The sequence below is a fragment of the Pelobates fuscus genome, chromosome 8 (genome assembly GCF_036172605.1).
Source record: "Pelobates fuscus isolate aPelFus1 chromosome 8, aPelFus1.pri, whole genome shotgun sequence".
NCBI lineage: Eukaryota > Metazoa > Chordata > Amphibia > Anura > Pelobatidae > Pelobates > Pelobates fuscus.
Window position 1 is genome coordinate 31,749,882 of NC_086324.1, and position 21,210 is coordinate 31,771,091.

A 21,210-nucleotide genomic window follows, 5' to 3' on the forward strand; every position below is an offset into this window, starting at 1 on the left:
AAATCAAGTGGCAATAATTGTGCATAGTATAAAAGTAAATCTGAGAAATAGAACGCTCCCTTATGTAATAACAGCCATTTATCCACAACCACAGTGTGACCCACCTGGTAATTTCTGTCAGTTTCCATGGTGATTGCTGCTTGTCCCATTTAGTGTTAATGTTTTTTTCTGTATAAAGCGCAATTTTGAAGTTCTAAAAATAATGCAGCACCTGTTTTCCTTTTTGGTTTCTGTGGGGATTGCTACATTTTTAGCACTTCTTGTGTCAGGAATAGGCCTCATACATAAGCCCTGTCTCTTTGCGCACAAATCTAGCATTCGTTTGCGTACTTTTCTTTCTTTTTTTTTTTCTCTTGCACGCTTAAACTGCAAATCCTAAATTACATTTCTGAGCTTTTTTTTTACTGTGCGCCTGGGACAGTAACTGCGTAGTTTATTGGCCTCCGTTTTTGGAGAGTACAGTTGGACTGCATGTTTGTAGAGCCAAGAACTTCAATCTTTAAGCTGTAAAACGCTCTGGCTTAAGTGTGCATTCCTCTAAACTAATTTCCTTAAGCGTTTAACTAGATTTCAAGATTAGAATCTGGTGTTTTCATTATTTATACATCAGGACCTATACTTAAAAAAAAAAAAAAAAAAAAATAGTCCACGAAGGCTTGTAGATAGGTAGTCACTGGTAAAAGATTAGTTGAATCCATTGGGATCCCTATTACTCTTTAAAGTAAATCCTAGATTTTCCTTGCAAATACTACTCTTGGTCGAGTTAAGGAATCCCCTTAACTCGTAACAACCTATCATCCCCTATGCCCCCATGCTCTGTGAATTTATTCTGAATTGATAGGCCTAAATGTATACTATAAAGTAATTTTCATGTTTTAAGTAACTGAAAGGTTTCTGATCTGAATTGTAAAGCCTTATTATATAATAACCATACGATGATATTGATTTGTAATATTTAATTTAGTGAGCACAAACACATTCAATGGGTCTATGGGTACTATTTATTTACATGTTAGAGGACATTAGAGATCACCAGGTGGTCACCTGGCTTACATGTAAGCATCAAGGATCACTATAGGGCCAGAACACAAACATAAAAGTTTAAAACTCACCTTATTTCCAGTGCTGAGCGGGTCTGCCGGCGCTGGCTCTGCCCCCTTTGTGACATCATCAAAATGGCCGATTTTTAGCCAATTGGATTGGCTAAAATTAGCACGGGGCAGGGCCAAATGCCGTTTTTGGCCAATCAGGACCTCCTCATAGAGATGCATTGAATCAATGCATCTCTATGAAGAAAATTCAGCGTCGCAGAGCGTGGAGACGCTGAGCTGCAGGGCTGCCTACTGTGCAGCCCTGAGCCAAGAAGCCCCTCCAGTGGCCATCTAAGGAGTGGCCACTTGGAGGTGTCCCTAGAGGCAATGTAAACACTGCATTTTCTCTGAAAAAGGCAGTGTTTACATGAAAATGCCTGAAGGGAGCTATTATACTCACCAGAACAACTACATTAAGCTGTAGTTGTTCTGGTAACTATAGTGTCCCTTTAAGATTTTGCTTACAGTGGCCAACAATTATGAAGTACCTTTTGTACCAAGATAGTTTCATATTGTGTCCTAATCAGTTTCTGGACATCAGTTGACATTACTGGTCATGTCTTCTATTTTAGCCATGAACATAATTGACAAGAACACAGATTACAGTCCAAAACTCAGTAGCTAGAACCCACTTAGGTCATGTTAAGATGTTTTGCCATTCAGAGGGTTCTTATACTACTTACATATAAGACAGGTCTCACCCATGGGGGGCAGTTCAGAACCGAAATGCTGGCAAGTCCCCAATGCATAAGATATACAGCAAACCCATTGCTTCAGCCTTCCTTGAGCTTTGTCAGCGTACAGAAATGGAAACGTATCTGTTTTAGCTTTACGGTTCTATTATGTAAAGCAGGAATTGGCAAAAGTTTCTAAAAAATCTAAAGCAAGACAGACCTTTTTTAATAGGATTCGTATATTGCCTTTCATTTATTTATTATTTATTTATTATTGCTATTTATAAAGCGCACACAGATTCCGCAGCGCTGTACAATTAGTTGAGAAACGTACAATATACACAAACAAATACAAGGGGTAAGAGAGCCCTTTCACTATGGTATATGTGTTATCCTTCGCCTTAGCTCCAGGTCTAAACTGGCATGCATAAAACAAAAATTTACAATGATTTATATAGCGCCGACATGTTCTGCAGCACTGTACAATAGATAAAACAAGGCCAATAATTCACAGAACACGCTTGACATATGACAACAGTAGGTAAAAAGAGCCCTGGTCAAAACTGTCCTACATTTGTTGTACCGTTATGGCAATGAACGTATTGCCATAGCCAAGCAGTCCAGTTTAGCTTATGACGTGTGCCCTGAAGCTTTCCTGATATGTGTCGTTTTACATGCCTGTACGGAAGGTGTAAAAGAATAAAATGCTCCTGGACCTTATAAGGATGTTTCTTACATTCACATGGTGAATATCACTCAGTGAAGCGGCTTTAAATAGCCCGCAGGCACTTTCTGAGGTCAAGTTATTCTTTGTTTTTTTTCCTCCATTTTTCTTCTCAGTCACCTTTCGTTAAACTAATTTATTCAAAAGACAAATTTAAGTGACCGCACTGTTTCCTCTAATTAATATTGCAGCAGAAATCCAGGTCGCAAGATATGAATAGTTGTTAAATCAAGGCAATAACTGGACATCAATGGGTTTCTACTAAAACTCCCAATGGTGTCCTTTGCCGACGAAACATTGGATTTATTCATTTATGTTTATGTTCAGTTTGTCTGGATTTTAGTAGTAGTTGTAGTCCTCACATGGGTTGAGGGTTTTCCCCATTCTATTAAAATGACCTCAGACGTGTGGTGTGTTGACTTTGCCAGGAATCGAACCTGTCACTCTTTTTCGATACTGTAGCTCAGGCGTCTCCAAACTCCGCCCCCTCCAGATGTTGCTGAACTACAACTCCCATGATTCTCAGCCTATCGATTTCATTCATAGAATCATGGGAGTTATAGTTCAGCAACATCTGGAGGGCCCGAGTTTGGGGAAGCCTGCTGAAGCTCTAGTTACTGAGCTATCTCACCAGCCATCACCTGTGGAAACAATCACATTTCTCAAGTGGCTTGTCCCTTAAGGGACGTAATTTGGAGACTCTACACTCTGTACAATGGATGGCCCCAAGGCTTTGCTGTCATAGATGGAGCAATTAAGAGGCAGGAACTATGACACACAAATCACTTGTTATGTTAAAAATATTTTTAAAGCATTTTTTCCTTTCCTGTGCTTACTGTGACAGCAAGCAGTACTTTAAAAAAAAAGTGTGTTTTTTTTTGTTTTTTTTTAACCTATTAATTGCTAGGTCAACTTTCATGTCTGGGGATGCTTGCACAATCAGCTACTTTGTGTTAAAACGCAGGCCTCGGGCTTTAGAATAGCATTATCTTTGGAAAGTGCTGTGTTCAGAATCCTTGTCTGGTTTCCTGCTGCTCTCCCATGCTGTGACTGACGTCTCCCGCAGAGCGCTGAAAAAAACGAGAAGAAAGGCTTTCTGCAGCAAAAACAAACTTTTTTATTTTTAGCGACAAAGCTGGGCATAACTTTAAAGCGCAGGAACGTAGTGAATGTTAAAGCATGACTTTTAAGGTGACGGATACATTAGTCATGTATATAAACAAAATGATCTGTGCAGCCTGCAAGATGTATAAATGGTGGAATGCACGTGCTGTTTATAAAGAACAAATATGGGAGAACATTATGCAAGTGCAGCTATCACCATGGAAACTGCTTCAATATTCCTAGTGATTTCACTAGTCTCCATGGTGATTGCTTCACTGGTAGAACTTTTGGAAATAGGTATGAAAGTATTTAAACAGTAAAATTGGCAAAGTTCCAAACGTGGCGCAGTTGCCATGGAAAAATCAGTGGACTCTTCCTGCTGTGGGTTCTTGTTTCCATGGTGATAGCTTCTCTTTTTATGGCTGGGTCTACTTCTTAAAATAAACTTAAATGAACCATACAATGTTAAGCATTAGGAATACAAATCTGTGTTTCTAACAGTATAGTGCTCCTGTCCCTACTTTTATCCAGTGCTGAGTCTCCCTCTGTGCTTTTTACCTCTCCGCCTCCCACTGCATCATAGAGGAGCATTGGGGGAGCTGTGAGTTCACACATGCATGACACGTGTCACCCGTGCATTGACACTGCCCCAATAAATGCTTTCCTATAGGGCTTCTGCTTCACGTGACCAAATCTTACTTGGTCAGTGCTCCGAAAGTGCTGCTAGTGACTGTCAACTTGAGGTGGACATTAGTTTCTTAAAAAAATAATAATGCAATGTTTTACATTACAGAGTTAAGAAAACAGGGCCACTGCTCCCAGATCACTACATTGAGATGAAGTGGTCTGGGTGACTATAGTGTCCCTTTAACTTTGACCATTGTCTTCTCTGGGAAAAGTGTTGTTCAGTCACAAAAGACAAACTTCTCTTTGTAGAATACTAACCCCCTTTTTATTTATTTTGGTAATAAACCATTCCAGGAATCACATTTTGACCGTTGCAATTTCTGCTAACATTTTGGTGGAAATAGTTCTTTAGTATAAGCATTCCATAAATACAATGCCTGATGTCACTCTGCTCAGCCTAGTAATATATAGTTATGTTTGTAACATGCTCAGGAAAAAGGTTTTGAAATCTTTTCCTGGCCGTAGCAATTTTGTGCTTGCTTGTTTTAAAACTACATTAATTTACAAGTATTCAGTCCTTTTTTTATTTGAAAATCCTCTTATTCTTGTGTATTATTCTCTCCTCCCAATTTAGTTGAAGAGAACCCACAGAATGTCCTATTTACCGGTCACAACTCGGATTTCTCGAACAGTAATGTGTGCATCCAAGATGACCCCTACAGAATGGGCTTCTCGAAAGGGGTTTCTGTGTCACTACCCTCCTCGCCATTGCTGCCTCGTCAGTCGTACTCCATGCAACAGCGAGTACACAAGAAATCACCAGGTATTTCCTTTAATTTATTTTTTTATTTAATGCATTTTACTAGTTTAAAGGAGCACTATAGGGTCAGGAACACACGTATATTTCTGACCCTATAGTATTAAACCACTCTCTTGCCCCCCTAAGTATAGTAAAATCTTACTTGTATTCAAGCCTGAAGCTGCTGGCTCTGCCCCTGTCTGCCTCAGAATAGTAAGCTGTCTGTTGACATCATCAAAAGTGTTGTTCCTAGCCAATCACAATGCTTCCCCATAGGATTGGCTGAGACTGTGAAGGAGGCAGATCAGGGGCAGAGCCAGCACAAGTCAAACACAGCCCTGGCTAGTCAGCATCTCCTCATGATGATAAATTGAATCGGTGAATCTCTATGAGGAAAGTTCAGTGTCTGCATGCAGAGGGAGGAGATAATGATATGTTGTGATGCACACTAGGCAAGACTGAGATAGGAAGCAGCTTTAGCAACCCTTCTGAGGAGTGGACAGTGGATTTGTCACTAGGCTGTAATGTAAACACTGCATTCTGAAAAGACTGTGTTTACAGCAAAAAGCCTGAAGGGTGTGATTCTACACACCAGAACAAATTCAATAAGCTGTAGTTGTTCTGGTGACTATAGTGTCCCTTTAATTGTTTTAAAAAGGAGCTGTCATAATATTCTCAGAATATTTACGTAACCACTGTATTTAACAGTGACAGGGTTATACACTAAAGTGAGAATTCAAAGTGAATTTCAAAATTAAGATCGAAATGGCTGAACTGCAAAAATTCTCGAACTCAGCTCTGCTTCCTTTTTGGGCACTTTAGCCTTTTTTAGTATTTATGAGGTGTGAGAAATAAAATTTACATTTTAAAAAAGCCATACCTGTTTTTTCCTGTAACTGGGCACCTCCATCGAGTTCAGTCCATAGCTTGTTGCAGTCAGCATAGAGGAAACCTACAGAGATGAAGAAATCATTTACATAGTTTTTTTTTTTCTCCTCATTTGCATTGTGTGCCCTGGCTGTGCCAGAATTGAATTGTAATGCGATGTGAGTTTCTAAATCTTTAATATATCCAGGTGGGGTCTGCTTTCACCTTATTTGCTCAACTATTTCTTACTGTTGCCCATTTTACCAGTGAGGTTGTAGGAGCCAAATTTATTTTATTTTGTTTTAAATGTCTGTATAATGCACTAAAAAGATGGTGGTCGCTTCTAGTCTAGAGTGTCCTTTGCCACAAGGAATTAAATAGCCAAAAATAAATACGTGTTTGTTTTTTTTCTCCTGGGATTTTTGTTGTCTTAAGGATTTATGTGTACATGTCGGAAATAATTCTATTAAATTCGTTTTTATTTTCCTTTCTGTTTATGTTGGATGTAAAAGCTTTAATAAATCTGGACCTAATGACTTGATATGCCGTCTCATGGAGAATGTTTGTGTACTCACATTTATCTCGGATTATTTATAGATGCTTATAAAAGCTTATATTGCACCATCTCCGTTATTTGCTCCCCCCAGTAAGTTGACATTAAAGAGAAATGATGGGGTAAAAATCACCTAATATGTTTTTAATAAATTTTGATAATGCATTAAAAAAAAAATAAAGTAAAAAATTGCCTTGTTTATCACTAGTGGGTCTTCCTACAGAATTACATTTATTTATATAGCGACAACATATACCATAGTGCAGATGACTACTTCTAACAAAACATACTTGCCATATGGGAGCAGTAGTTAAAGAATGCCATGCCCAAACCAGATTCCAATTTGAAAGGATGACGGACAAATACACAAAGGGAAGTGATGTTATCAAATGCTCTGGATATACCTGAAAGGATGGGAGGGGTACATAAGAGGATAGAACACAGTAGGTTTAAGACGGCAGAGGAAGGTTATCAGGGATAAAAAGTTAACTGGCGAGCTGATGGGCTTTTCACGTTTTTAAGGATTTTTTTGAAGGACTTCAGAGACAGGGATAGTTGAAAGTGCCATAGGTCCATAAAGATGGGCCACACTGGAGAAGTCCTTCAAATGAGTTAGGGGTACGGGTACGCGAACAGGCCAGTAACAGGATGTTCATAGCGTGAAGAGGCCGGTCTGGAACATGCCTGCTAATGAGGGAGAAGGTGTAAGCCGGGTAACTGTTATGGAGTGCCTTGTAGGTTGGCAAGAGAACGTTGACCCGAATTTTAAGTGAAATGGGAAGCTAGTCTAGAGACTGAAAGAGGGGTCAGGTTTGAGAGCTGCGGGGTAAGAAAGACTCTTATTTATTAAATTCCTCCCAGGAGAAAGTTGTGATGGTGCTTTTAATGCTAGTAAAAGTAATGTTTGAACTTCTTGCTGTGCCAGACCTGGTGTCTTTCTTTCAGCTGCCAGTGAGTTAGGGCATTTTAAAACCTATGTATCACAGTGTAAAATAACATTTGATAAAATGTCCTACTTTGTAGCTGTAGTTTGGGGTAGGAAGGATTGGGCAGACTCTCAAGGCATTCATTCCTTTCTTTTGTTGGACCTTTGGCAGATCCAGTGATGGAGCTCCTCCACTGGTAGGTTAAACCTCTCTTGGTCAGTTGGAGGTCACAGATAGTATCAGTGGATGTACTCCTGTTATATTCTCCAAATACACAGACGGTCTTTATAGGACTGCTTGCTCAAACATGACCTCTTAGTAGCAAAGACCCAAGGAACAGAAAAGAACATCCAGCTGTTACACTGTATACGATTTCAGCCAATGGTGGCTAACTTGTCACCAAAGATAATGTAAACTACACTTATCATGATGCTCAGCCAACCTTTAGGCATCAAGACATTTTAATGACCGACTCCATGCCTCTCTGCATTTACCCTCTGTTTTAATCCACTCTTAAAAAGCAAAGGCAATATATCTTTCATTCAGCTGGCTTTATCTAGGGCCAATTTATACAAATATCCTGAATTCAGGGGTAAAACAATGCCTGTATCCCCCTATTATAACATGTACACTATCTGCACTTACTCAACCCCCAAAGTAAGTGCCACATGTATAGTACAGGTTTGTTAAAACTATTCTTTGTAATGGGAGTTTTTCCCCCCCAATTTTAATAGGGTGATCATGTATTTTTATATATTTTTTTGCAGTATTTATAAAAAGCCCCATGCTGATTAAGGCTTTTCATTATATATCAGAAGAGCCCCAGTTAAGAGAAATATCTGTACCCTACAGCCCTGGCTTCATTTAGACAGCAGTTAATACAAACCGCATCACACGATGTATTGTAAACAATCCTTGGGAAAACTGTTCTCTTTAAAGTCCTTTGTCAACCTTTGAACGAGATACAATGTTTATTGCACTCTCTGTGCCAGTGAGAGCAGTGTTTCCACGTTCACTGTGTTCGATCAGTTTTATGATTGAGTCAGTTGGAGAGGGGATATCCAGGCCTGCTGGGTCACTCAAGCTATCAGACTAGAATAATGAGCTATAAAGCGGATTACCAGAGGTAAGATTAGCAACGCGTTGTCCTGTGAGGAGGAATGGGCTTTAGTGATCTGTCTCTGTGTAATCGACAGGTAGATCAGGTACATAGTGTGACACTTTACCCCAACTGCTCTAGGATGTAAGCTCGTTTGAGCAGGGCCCACAACACTCTGTTCTTGTTTGTCCAACTCGTTTTGTTGCAAATTCATGTCTGGAAGTGGACCGGGATTTGTTGGCACTTTATAAATAATAAAAATAATAATCAGTAGATCATGGGTTTTAATCGAATAATTCCCAGTCTACACTATACTATAACTAGCGTCTTGCACAGCAGGCCAAAGGAATCCTAATGACAATAGCAGTTCAGTACAGAAGTTCAGTACAGAAGGATATTGATACCTTAGAGAGAGTTCAAAGAAGGGCTACTAAACTGGTTCATGGATTGCAGGATAAAACTTACCAGGAAAGGTTAAAGGATCTTAACATGTATAGCATGGAGGAAAGACGAGACAGGGGGGATATGATAGAAACATTTAAATACATAAAGGGAATCAACACAGTAAAGGAGGAGACTATATTTAAAAGAAGAAAAACTACCACAACAAGAGGACATAGTCTTAAATTAGAGGGACAAAGGTTTAAAAATAATATCAGGAAGTATTACTTTACTGAGAGGGTAGTGGATGCATGGAATAGCCTTCCAGCTGAAGTGGTAGAGGTTAACACAGTAAAGGAGTTTAAGCATGCGTGGGATAGGCATAAGGCTATCCTAACTATAAGATAAGGCCAGGGACTAATGAAAGTATTTAGAAAACTGGGCAGACTAGATGGGCCGAATGGTTCTTATCTGCCGTCACATTCTATGTTTCTATGTTTCTGTAATGAAAAGACTTTGCAGTGGTGGTCTGGAACTCTGCCTCAGTGTGATGTTCGTTATAGATAATTCATATTTTTTAGTTCTAATGCCTTTCTAGCCTCCCTCTTCCATGATTCTCACCCAGCCTTTAGCATGCTGTATGATGTAAACACCATATAACCATGCACTGTGTAATACAGGAATACCACTCAAACCCTGATGTTATGATTTATGATGGTTCCAGATGCATTCATTTTCCATAATGTGCGGTCCATCATTATTTAACTTAACTTTTCTTTTTTTTTTTTTTCTCTCTTATGGTCTCAGAAGGCTTTGGACTGAGTCTCCAATAATTTCGTAACCACAGCATTTGCAACATGTATTGTTGGGTCTAAAAGCACACTGCAAAGATATATTTCAGTGGAAAATGTTAATGGTTTAGACGTCCTATTGTTTTAATGCGATTATATCAATATAATGGTGTTTTCTTCCAAAGTGGAATATTTGTTGATGAGCAGCAGAATAATTGCTGATGCTCCATAATCTCAGCACTATGTATAATAGTCTAGATATGATATTATACATACCCTGATATTGAGGAACTACACAACTATACAGTCCAAGCCTGTTTGTTACAGAACCATATATAATAATAATAGAGGGAGAGAAATTCTATCATCAATGCACAGTACAGCAATCATTACAGAAACTAAACACACGGTGAAGCAATGCGATTAAGTTCCCTGAAAAGTTATGTAGGAATGGGGAGTAAGTATCAGTTCGGCCTTAGAAACATGTACCAGATCAGTAATCCCCGACTGAGCCTTTAATTGCTACAGGTAGGGCCTATAAATTTAGCAAACCCCGGTGGGAATAAAAAAGGTATTCTCTGTTAAAGCTGGTTTAGTAACTTGGCTATCAATGAGGGGAGAAAATGTCTATATTTCCAATAGTATACCAATGCAGTGTTATGTAAAGCCATGTAGCAAATGGGACATGCCCTCATTCTATTCTGCTATTGTTCCCAGCTTGGAGCATATATGGCTGGGCAATGTCCCACAGAATTGGCTTTTGGCATTGTAACTGTGGGGAGCTCCATGGAGAAGCTTAACGTTAGTAGAAAAAGCTGTGTATCTGTAACGTAATGCAGAATATGCAAGGTGATGTCCTTTCACTTGCCCCAGTTGGAGTGATCCACACCAATAAACAATATCTTGGTATTAACTGGTATTCGGTTGCGAGGTCTGGCACCATAGCATTGTCACTCTGGAGATATCCAGGTAGAATGATCATTTACGTGCTTTGTATATGATACCTCTCCTACGTTTCAGACAGCTGTGAAGAGATTGGCTCTGTCTGTTTTATTTCATTAAACCTTTTTGTATTTAATATTGTAACTGGCCAATTTAGTTTTTTAACAATAGGAAGAAAAGAATCAACTGTCATCAGAACCATGTGATATGGAGCGTTAATGAAGACTATAGTTTCCCTCTGTAGTTACGGTAGCGTTTGGCTAAATAAGATTTAATATTCAGTGCATTGTGTTCAAATCCATTATATTACACGCAGGTTTTGTATGCTGCGTTGATCGCCACCTTGTGGCAAACACATCTTAAATATTCCGTGGGAACATTCTCTGCTTGGAGTTTTCTTCAAATAAACAGAATACTGTTTATTTTTGCTGATAGGACATGCAATAAAACTGAAAAATATATACTCTTATGCCCCATCTCCCAGCAACAGAGACACAATCACAGTTCTGTTTTGGGGTTTGCTGCTATAGACACTATCTGGAAGATGAGCAGACGTTTGCTGGTAAAGTGCAGAATTAAGAGTAGTGCTAAGAAGTCTTAGAAACATAGGGTATGATTAATTTGATTACATATTTACTGTTTTTATGGGTATTGAAGTTTCCCTTCAGCTGTAATTAATGATGTGACTATATGTGGACATGCTGAATATAATGTTGGATTCTAAATCCTAGAATGAGTGTGTAAATGTAAACTCGTACACTCCAAGCAAACTCTAGCAATTTGGCTACCACTGTTTTTTAAACACTATACATCCAGTTACTATATCCATTGTAAAATAAAGTTACATATTTTGCTTTTTTTTATCATCAGAGTGACCATGTACTACACACGTGGCTAGAGACCGGTCTGGCTTGAAATGTTGACCTACTAAATACTGGGATATCAGACTTTAAGGGGAATGTTGTGAGAAGTAAAAAAAAAAATAAAAATAAAATCAAAATGGCTGTTGGTACACTTCTGTAAAGATTTTATTCTAAAACAGTCTGTGAGACGGTTTGTCTGTGTAATTTGATGGGCTACAAGGAGTAGGAAGATTGTTTGCAAAACTTTGCTTTAAATTTGAACTGACATCTAATCCCCGGGGGAAATGTATGTGAAGCAGCCTGTTTGTGATCTATTTTCATTGGATGTTTATTAGACAGTTGTAATTCTCCGGTGTAATAGTAGTGATGTATTGCGATTTGCTAAATCTAGTTTGAAAGGCAAAGACGTTTGACTTCTAGAACGTCCGTTTGAATCATACGCAGGGCCTGTGAGTCACAAAGGGATCTTTTTTTATTTCATTTTTTTCTTAAGCTTATGTTAACGTTTTTAAACGAAACCCGTCATCTGAAAACATGTGCACAACAGAGTCCATATTGAATTGGACTACATAACCTGTACATTGAGCTGTTGAAATTGGCATCAAATAGATTAAAGGGGCAGGCTAAACACCATAACTACTACAGCTCATTGTAAGGGTTATGGAGCAGCGAGTGTGGTGGTGCCATCTTCCTGGTTTATGTCAAACCATTTCAAGTAGACCATCAGATGCTGCTCATAGAGAGACATTAGAGAAACACTCTCTCGGAGAAGCACTCATTTCTGTTTTAAACTACAGTTCAAAGCGAGTGAGGCAGGACATTTTCCTGTCCGTCTGTCTTTCCGTATAGAGGTGCTACTTACTTAAAGGATTTCGCTTGTTTCTCTTGAAACATCTTGAAACACAGTTTTAGAAAATAAGCCATAGGGGATATGCAGGTAACCCTGAAGTGCGGCAGGGGCCAAAGTAGCTGATGTGCTAAAATAGTTCTAATATGTGGATATGACCGTTATGAAATTTACTAACAAATCACTGTTTGATGAATAAATTACTTATAGCGCATTTTATAAGAACGAAGCTCACGGAGACAGCTACCCAAATCCTGAAGCCGATGGGCTCCCTGCCGCCGTGCCAGCTATTTCTGGTATGTCTAACAAGCAGGACCAGGTGTCGGTTACTCGAGCTGCACAACTGCAAATATTGAAAACAAGTGAAGCAATTACAAGGGCTTTTATTTTCTCATAAATATGAACAAGGGGATACATTGAGTTTGGTAACTGATATTGAATTCTCTTTCTGTTCAGGCACTTAATGCACAGAGCGTTCTCTGACTGCTCAGAAAATACAAAATGAAGGGGAGAATATGGTGGGATACTCTAAATGTCCATTAAACAAAGCAGGAAAGCAAATTGGTTTGATAGCAATTATTCTGGAGTTTATTAACAGGCTGGCCTCTCTGTACCGGTTGGTAGAGGATGGAGGATATAAGATTGCAATACTGTATCACTTTGTGTTTGTTCTATTATATTTTTTTGTCCTTTCTTGCAGACAATCAAGTTTTTATACAACGTGAAATAAGTGTTTTCTGATTATAATGATGATATTCCATATATCATTATGCCTAATAGAAGCATCTTGATGGTTTTAAAATGTTGTGCCCCCCCTTTTTATTTTTTATTTATTTTAAATATATATATATATATATATATATATCTCTTTAATAAACGTGAACTTGGCCCCAGATCAAAGGTTAATTTCCCAAATATCTTCGGGGGGGGGGGGGGGGCACCATGCCTGCGGGCCTTGGTATGTTCACACAAGTCTACCATGTCGCACATAAGGAGCCCATAAAACCTAGCATGTGTTGTTAATGGGAACGCCTGCTATGTGTTCTCGGAGGTGGGTGGGGGGGAGAATCTATATTTAGGGTAATTGCTATTAAAGCCCATGTTATCTTAATTTATAAATCATTTTATGCAGAGTTCCATGAATAAACAGAGGAGCAGACATATGGGCACGATGTGCTTTGTGAACTTACAGAAAATAATGAATGTGTTCGACTAGACATTTGGTGGATGAAGGTGAGGGATTTAATGTAGGTAATGTCCACTTGGGTGGCTTTTTCCTTCGACTTGGAATTTCTCAGATGTTTTTCCGTTAGTCCTTTACAAACATGTCTGTACTTATGTGAGCTTAGACATAAAGAATAGATCCACAAAAAGAAACCTTCTACAACTTTTTATATTTTTTTCCCTTGTGTGGTGGGGTCCTTTTTAGACTAAAACTATAGACCCACTGGGGTCTTTCCTACCAGGTGTCATTATGCTAGTTTGTGACCGTTCACAAAGACATCACCTTTTTGTATGATAAAAACATCTGTGGATCCATTCCAGATCAACTTTCCCATTCATTGTGCTATTTATTTACTTAAAGGGACACTATAGTCCTCAGATATAGTCAACTGCAGCTTATTGAATTTGTTCTGGTGAGTAGAATCATTACCTTCAGGCTTATTTGCTGTAAACACTGTCTTTTCAGAGAAAATGCAGTGTTTACATTACAGCCTAGTGACAACTTCACTGGCCACTCCTCGGATAGCTGTTAGAGATCCTTCCTGGGTAATGGCTGCCTAAAATGCATCCAAACATTCAGTATCTCCTCCCTCTGCATGCAGACACTGAACTTTCCTCATAGAGATTCATTGATTCAATTTATCTCTATGAGGAGATGCTGATTGGCCAGGGCTGTGTTTGAATCATGCTGGCTCTGCCCCTGATCTGCCTCTTTGTCAGTCTCAGCCAATCCTATGGGGAAGCATTGTGATTGGATCAGGCTACCACTTCTGATGATGTCAACAGACAGCTTGTTTTTCTAACAGCATGCAGATTTACAGCTTCAGGCTTGAATACAGTAAGATTGTTACTATATTTACGGAGGCATGAGGGGCCCAAGGGGGCTAGATGGTGGTGTTAACACTATAGGGTCAGGAATACATGTTTGTGTTCCTGACCCTATAGTGATCCTTTAACACAGAATTCTGGAGACATTAGGAGGGAATTGCAGATTTAGTACAAACTAATGGAGCAGTAAAAATAACTCCACTTTCTAGGCTGACATTTTAAATGTGTCTGTTGATACAGTTGTTGTTGCACAGTTCCCCAAAGCTGTCATTTTTATGGAGGTTTTTAGTGCTAATCGATTACAAGAATCTGATGTAAGAAAAACCAAAGCTTTCCAAATTAGTTTGTATTTTTTCTCTAGAATGTGACTACAAACAATTGTAATTTTATAGAAACTTCTGTGGAATTGCATCGTGTGGCCATGTTCACCAGTTCCGTCTTCTGCTAATATGGCACTCATGGTGTTTTTGCATAACGCACAGTCAGCCTTCAGGCCTTTTCTGAAACATCTGTTGTTCCAAAGTTAGTTATTTGCTAGAACATTAAAGGAATACTAACATATATTTCTGACCCTATAGTGCTAAACCCACCATTTAGGTAGCTTGCCCCCCCCACCCCCCCTTAGCCCACCGATAAAAGTTTAAAACTCCCCTTATTTCCAGTGCCGCGTGGGTCCGCCGGTTCTGGCTCTGCCAATGCTAGCTCCGCCCCCTTTGTGACATCATCAAAATGGAAAGCATTGGATTGGCTAGAATCGCCATGGGGGCGTGCCAAATGCCATTTTGGCCAGTCAGGGCCTCCTCATAGAGATGCATTGATTCAGTGCATCTATATAAGGAAAATTCAGCGTCTCCATGCAGAGCGTGGCAACGCTGAGCGGCAGGGCTGCCTACTGTGCAACACTGAGCCAGGAAGCCCCTCCAGTGGCCATCTAAGGAGTGACCACTTGGAGGAGTCCCTAGGGGCAATGCAAACACTGCCTTTTCTCTTTCTTTTAGAAATGGACTTTAAAACTATTCAAACAAATCATTGATGTTTTTAGCTATTTGGACCTAAAATTTTTAAACTCACTCTGAGTTCCCAAGAATTCACATTTTTAGTGAATAAGTCTGTCCATTTTCTAGCCCATCACATATCTAGATCCAGTGTAACTGTGGGATCAGATCAGAGTGAGGGAAAGTGTATAAATCACACAAAAATAAATAAGATTAGAAGGTCACATGTTGTCCATGTAATGTCTGTCTATGTAATGTGCTGGTTTAGACTGCAGGGCTGTTTAACAAAGCTGTAAACACAAACGGAGAGTGATCGATGTTGGAATTGACCTGACTTACCACCAGCTCTCCTGCTCCAGAGACTTTATGTCCTACAAGGATGGATTCCTCCGTCAAACCATGAATATTTCATGTGCAAACATAATCCATTTCATCGCTGGCTTCACTTAAGGGGAAGTGAAGGGTGACATGTATACATTATGGAAATAACTTGTATCATCAACAAAGAAGACAATATAAACATGTAGAATAATGTATTTCTCCCCCCCCAAAAAAATATAACTAAAATATTAATTGTTCTATGTAACACACAAATATGTAACTCTTTATTCCGTTTTCAAGTTACCAGCAGGTTTGAAAAAACAATTTCCCATGTTAAATAAAATTAAAAAATAATAAAAGCTCACACTCTTTAGAATACCTTTGTTTGTTGTATGTGCTTTTCCTACATCTTTGATTTCAATGTCACCAAATACTTTTTTCTTTTTTACTTTGAGAATACTTTTGAGATCACTCAACTGCCCCAGATCTAGCTGGACAGTCCTGATTTGGGACTCTTGTACTGCTGTCCCACGTTGGGCAAGGTTATTACATGCCATTTCTACCCATACGAGAGCCCTTTCGCAACGCTCTGAGCTTGTTCAGCCCTAAACTGCTGACTTGTAGAATATTTCCAGCTGTCTAGTTTATTGATGCCCTTTGCAGTGCTAATATAGAGAAGAATCAGTTAACCTCGGGGTGTTTCCAAAATGTAAAAGTGTTTCAGGACCTATCGTTTGATACGAGAACAAAAAGGAAATTGTTTAGCGCAGCTACTCAAATTCTCAGACGACATGAAATAAAATACAGGTGGCTCTATCCTCTTAAAATAAGTCTGTCATACGAAGGGAAAAGAGAGCTATTTGAGTCCAATACCAAATTAATAGACTGGCTGAAAAGGAACAATTTGACTTTGTAAATAGATGATCTAAGGGCTAAGGTTGGGGTTGGAAACCGGAATATATATGCATTTTTTTTTTTTTTTTTTTTTTTTTTTTTTTTTTTTTGTTTGTCTTCTCTCACGCTGCCCTTCGGGCAACGTGAATTGTCAAGGGCTTATGGGTGCAATGATAGTTAAGAATTATCAATAACCTCCCCCCTCAGGGTTAATGGGTAGAAAAAGAAAGGAAAGAAAAGGGAGAAATGGAAGGAAAAAAGGAAAAGAAATTTTTAGTTTACATTTCTCCCCTAGAAGAGCCTAATGAAATGGTCACTGAGGATAACAAGCCTTATTATAGGTTTTGAATACTGAGGGATCTATTGATAATTTGGTAAATTCACGTGTGTTAGTAAATGGTTGGTGCATCACAGTTGAATTTAATTTAAAAAGACACTACTTTAAAGGAATGCTTGACTTTTAAGACAGGAGCAAGGTTAAAAGGTAAAGAGAAAATGGAAATAGTAAAGGTGCACAAACAAAATATAAAAGACAGGGTGGAGGAATGAGATATTGAAGAAAGAAGGGGGAAGGTAACTGTAAATTAGGTGTATAAAAGGTCAAATTAATATTAAGATATTTTTTTTTTTTTTTTTTTTTTTTTTTTTTTTCTCTACAACAGTTATGTGTGTAATGTCACAATTATATAAGTAGTTACTTATTATGTAGTTAATACTACTGCAGAAGGATTCCCACGGGTATATTCGGTTTCACAGGGATAAAATGACACAATACAATATAATAGAGGGACACATTGATAAAACGACATAACACAATATAGTATAGCGATATACTTTTTATGAAATAGGATATGTGTGAATATCTTCACGAGGTTAATAAATATTTTTGGCTAATCACGAATAGTATATATGCTATATAATAGCCTCAATAGTAGAATAATAGCTTTAACAATAGAATAATTTAAGAAATTGGTCACGATGTAGATTTCGGGGACACACAATGTACAAATTATGATATAAGCTTTGTTTGACAAGTGTGTTTTTTTTTTTTTTTTTTTTTTTTTTTCTCCTCATCTATATATTACTTATAGTTGACTTTGTTAGGACAGCTCTCTGGGCCTAGTGGCCGGCTTGCTCCTCTTGGTGTAGTGATACTACACTGTTTCCGTTGATCTCTATCACTATCAGAGATCTACGGTTAATTCTTTTTTTTTCTTTCCTTTTTTCTTTTTTTTCCTCGTTTTCTCTAGCCATCGGCTGGATGAAGATGATGGATCTGTTCCGATCCAATTTTAACTTGTTCGTGTTTGGTGTAGTCTGGTGCTTTGTCGTGTTGTTTTTTTTTTATGTGTCTGTTTTTTCCTTTTATAGAGCATATGAATTTTTTGTTAAATCCAGGACAACAAAAGACAGTAAAATTCCTGTATATGGATACTGGGGGTTTAAATATAAGTATATTCGAATATCTTATTGACAAACAGAAATGTTAAAATTTCTATCGTTAAATGTCCAAGGTTTAAATACCAATAAAAAAAGGAGCAGATTATATGATACTCTTGGGGAACATAACATCCAAGTGGCATTCCTACAGGAAACACATTGGTTGCAGGGTCTTAAGCAAAGATGGGGTGGAGACAAATTTAATAATATAGTTCATGCTTCCTTAAGAGACAAGAAAAAAAGAGGAGTTGCAGTTGTTTTCAACAGTAATATAGATTTGCAAATTGAATATATCGAATTGGACCCAGAAGCTAGATATATAATTATCATTTGTGTAATGGATAAATTGCCCTATACTTTAGTAAATGTTTATCTACCGAATGTTGACCCTATGACAAAGTTTCTATCTATAATGGATAGAGTTGATAAAGTATCTAAGGGACATCTAATTATAGCTGGCGATTTTAATTGTGTGGCGAACCCTAAAATGGATAAGACATATTCCCCGACTACTTCAATTGATAAAAGAATGGTCAAACAGTCTAAAAAATTTAATAACATCTGTAAACAATATAATTTACATGATATTTGGAGACTATTACATCCACTGGAAAAAGACTACTCCCACCAATCGTGTGCGCATGGTTCATACTCACGTATTGATCTATGTCTATTAGATGCAAATTCGATACCCTTATGTAATTCAATCGAAATTAAAGAGAGTCTATGGTCTGATCATAGTCTCATTCTAATAGATTTTGGCAAGAGATCTTCTAGGGTGCGTACTACTTGGAGACTGAATGATGCTCTTATCAATGATACGAAAAATAAGGAAGAATTAATCCAATTATTAAAATTCTTTTGGTTAGAAAACAGCTCCTCTGATACATCGCCGGCAAATAACTGGTGTACACACAAATCAGTTATGCGAGGCTATCTAATTAAATTAGCCCATATAACGAGGTCTATGAAGGGTAAGACCCTATCTGATCTGTATATCGAGTTCTATAACTTGTCTAAGCAAAATAAACAAAATCCATCTGCAGAAATGAAAACTAAAATAAATGAAGTACAAAAACTAATTAATTTAAAAGTGGAAGAAAAAATTAAATTAAATATTTACAAACTAAGATTAAAAAACTATGGTACAGGTAATAGAGCTAATAAAAATTTGTCAAAAAGACTACAAAATTACCACGCGAAAAATCGAGTAGAACAACTGATAGATGGCCAAAAGGTCTATTCAACACCCGCTGCAATAGGGGAGAGATTCAATCAATTTTATGAAGATCTATATAACCTCAAAATGTCCCCTAATCTAATGGATATTCAAAACTATTTAGCGGACACGCAGATCCCAAAAGTTTCAGCGCATGATCTATTAATTTTAAACAAGATTATTTCGGCCGATGAAGTTAAATTCCAAATAAATAGACTCCCTATTAATAAAACACCAGGCCCTGACGGTTTTACGAATTTATATTATAAACAGATGCAGTCCTTATTAATTAATCCTTTAACAGACATGTTTAATCAAATAGCTCTAAACAAATTTTTTCCAACTGAATTACTACAGGCTAACATTATTCCGATATTGAAACCTGATAAAATTAGTAACAACCCTAGTAATTATAGACCTATAGCTTTGATTAATGTGGATATGAAGATCTATGCGGCCATAATTGCTGACAGAATAAAGACTATTATTGCGACATTGATCCATCCAGATCAGATAGGGTTTGTCCCGGGTAGGCAGGCATCAAACAATACTAGAAGAATAATTGACACTCTAGACTGGGCCAACAGATATCGGATTCCCTTCCTGGCCCTGTCATTAGATGCCGAAAAAGCATTTGACAGGGTCGGGTGGGGTTATCTTAGCGAACTTCTTATTGCATTTGGGTTCACTGGATGGATACACGACGCCATCATGGCTCTGTATTCCTCCCCCACTGCGAGAACGGTAGGACCAAATATCACAGCAGGGTGGTTTGCACTTAAAAACGGTACACGACAAGGATGTCCTCTTTCCCCCCTGCTGTATATCTTGTCTATTGAGCCCTTGGCAATCAATATTAGGAATAATCCTTTGATCCAAGGTGTCCATACGAATTCGATGGACGCTAAAATATCATTATACGCGGACGATGCGTTACTCACTCTTACATCCCCAGAGTCTTCTCTAAAATTTTTAATGATCGAAATTAATAAATATTCTATAATTTCGAACTTTAAGCTAAATATAACCAAATCCACAGTAATGTATGTGAATATGAACAACGACCTGGTAAACACTTTAGCCCACGCCTATAAATTTGTATGGACAGACTTGGAATTAAATTATCTAGGACTATATATAACTACCAAAGTGACAGCTATAATGGAGAGGAATATAATGTTCCTTATGAGAAATATGAATCTCAAACTAAAAAGATGGAAAAATTTAGAAACTTCCTGGCAAGGCAAAATAAATATTATTAATGCGTATATATTGCCTAAATGGCTATACTTATTTTCTATGATTCCACTCAAAGTCCCTGGGCCCTGGCTGGCTATGATTCAATCCAGTTTCAATAATTTTATCTGGAATAATAAAAAACCTAGAATTGCTCAAAAGATATTAACTAGAAAACTGTCTAACGGGGGTTTAAACTTTCCTAGTATTACCTACAGTTATCATGCTAATATCATTAGACATATCTATCTCCTTCAGGACCCTGAGCAGGTCTTAGAACCATGGTATAATATTGAATCTGAAATGGTCCAAACAGACAGACTGCAACATTCGATGTGGATAGTTACAAAGAACTCTCTAATGAATTTGTTTAAGAACTCAACGATACTATTCCAAATTCTAGAAGAGTGGTTACTAATTAAGAAAAAACTAGCCCTAGGAAATATGATACCCAAATCATGCACATTAGACATACTGCAAATTCTTATAGAAGATCTCTCTTTAAAGAACTGGGCTAACGCTGATAGAATAAAGTTTTCACAAATTATGCAAGGAGATAATATTTTGCCATTTCAGAGCATTAGTGATATTTTCCACATTCCACGCAGGGAAATTTTTACTTATCTACGGATAAAAAACTATATTCATAAAAATGTGCTCAAATCGTCTTCTATCTATGCGAAAAAGTTGGAAGTTATATTTAAGTCTCAACCCATTAAAAAAAGCATGGCTGTCGCCTTATCAATGATGGAACTTCTTAAAGAG

General features: G+C 37.9%; 1 protein-coding gene across 3 annotated transcripts in view; it reads left to right on the plus strand.

The window, feature by feature from the left end:
* TANC1 (tetratricopeptide repeat, ankyrin repeat and coiled-coil containing 1) overlaps positions 1-21,210 on the plus strand; it is a 168,839-nt gene that overhangs the window by 70,574 nt on the left and 77,055 nt on the right. For 2 of the 3 annotated variants that reach the window (XM_063429637.1, XM_063429638.1), the window contains exon 3: positions 4,855-5,043. In XM_063429637.1, coding sequence (XP_063285707.1) covers positions 4,855-5,043 — 189 coding nt within the window. Of the gene's footprint in view, positions 1-4,854; positions 5,044-8,467; positions 8,492-21,210 lie in introns of those variants that run through there. The other variant, XM_063429639.1, reaches the window with a different exon arrangement.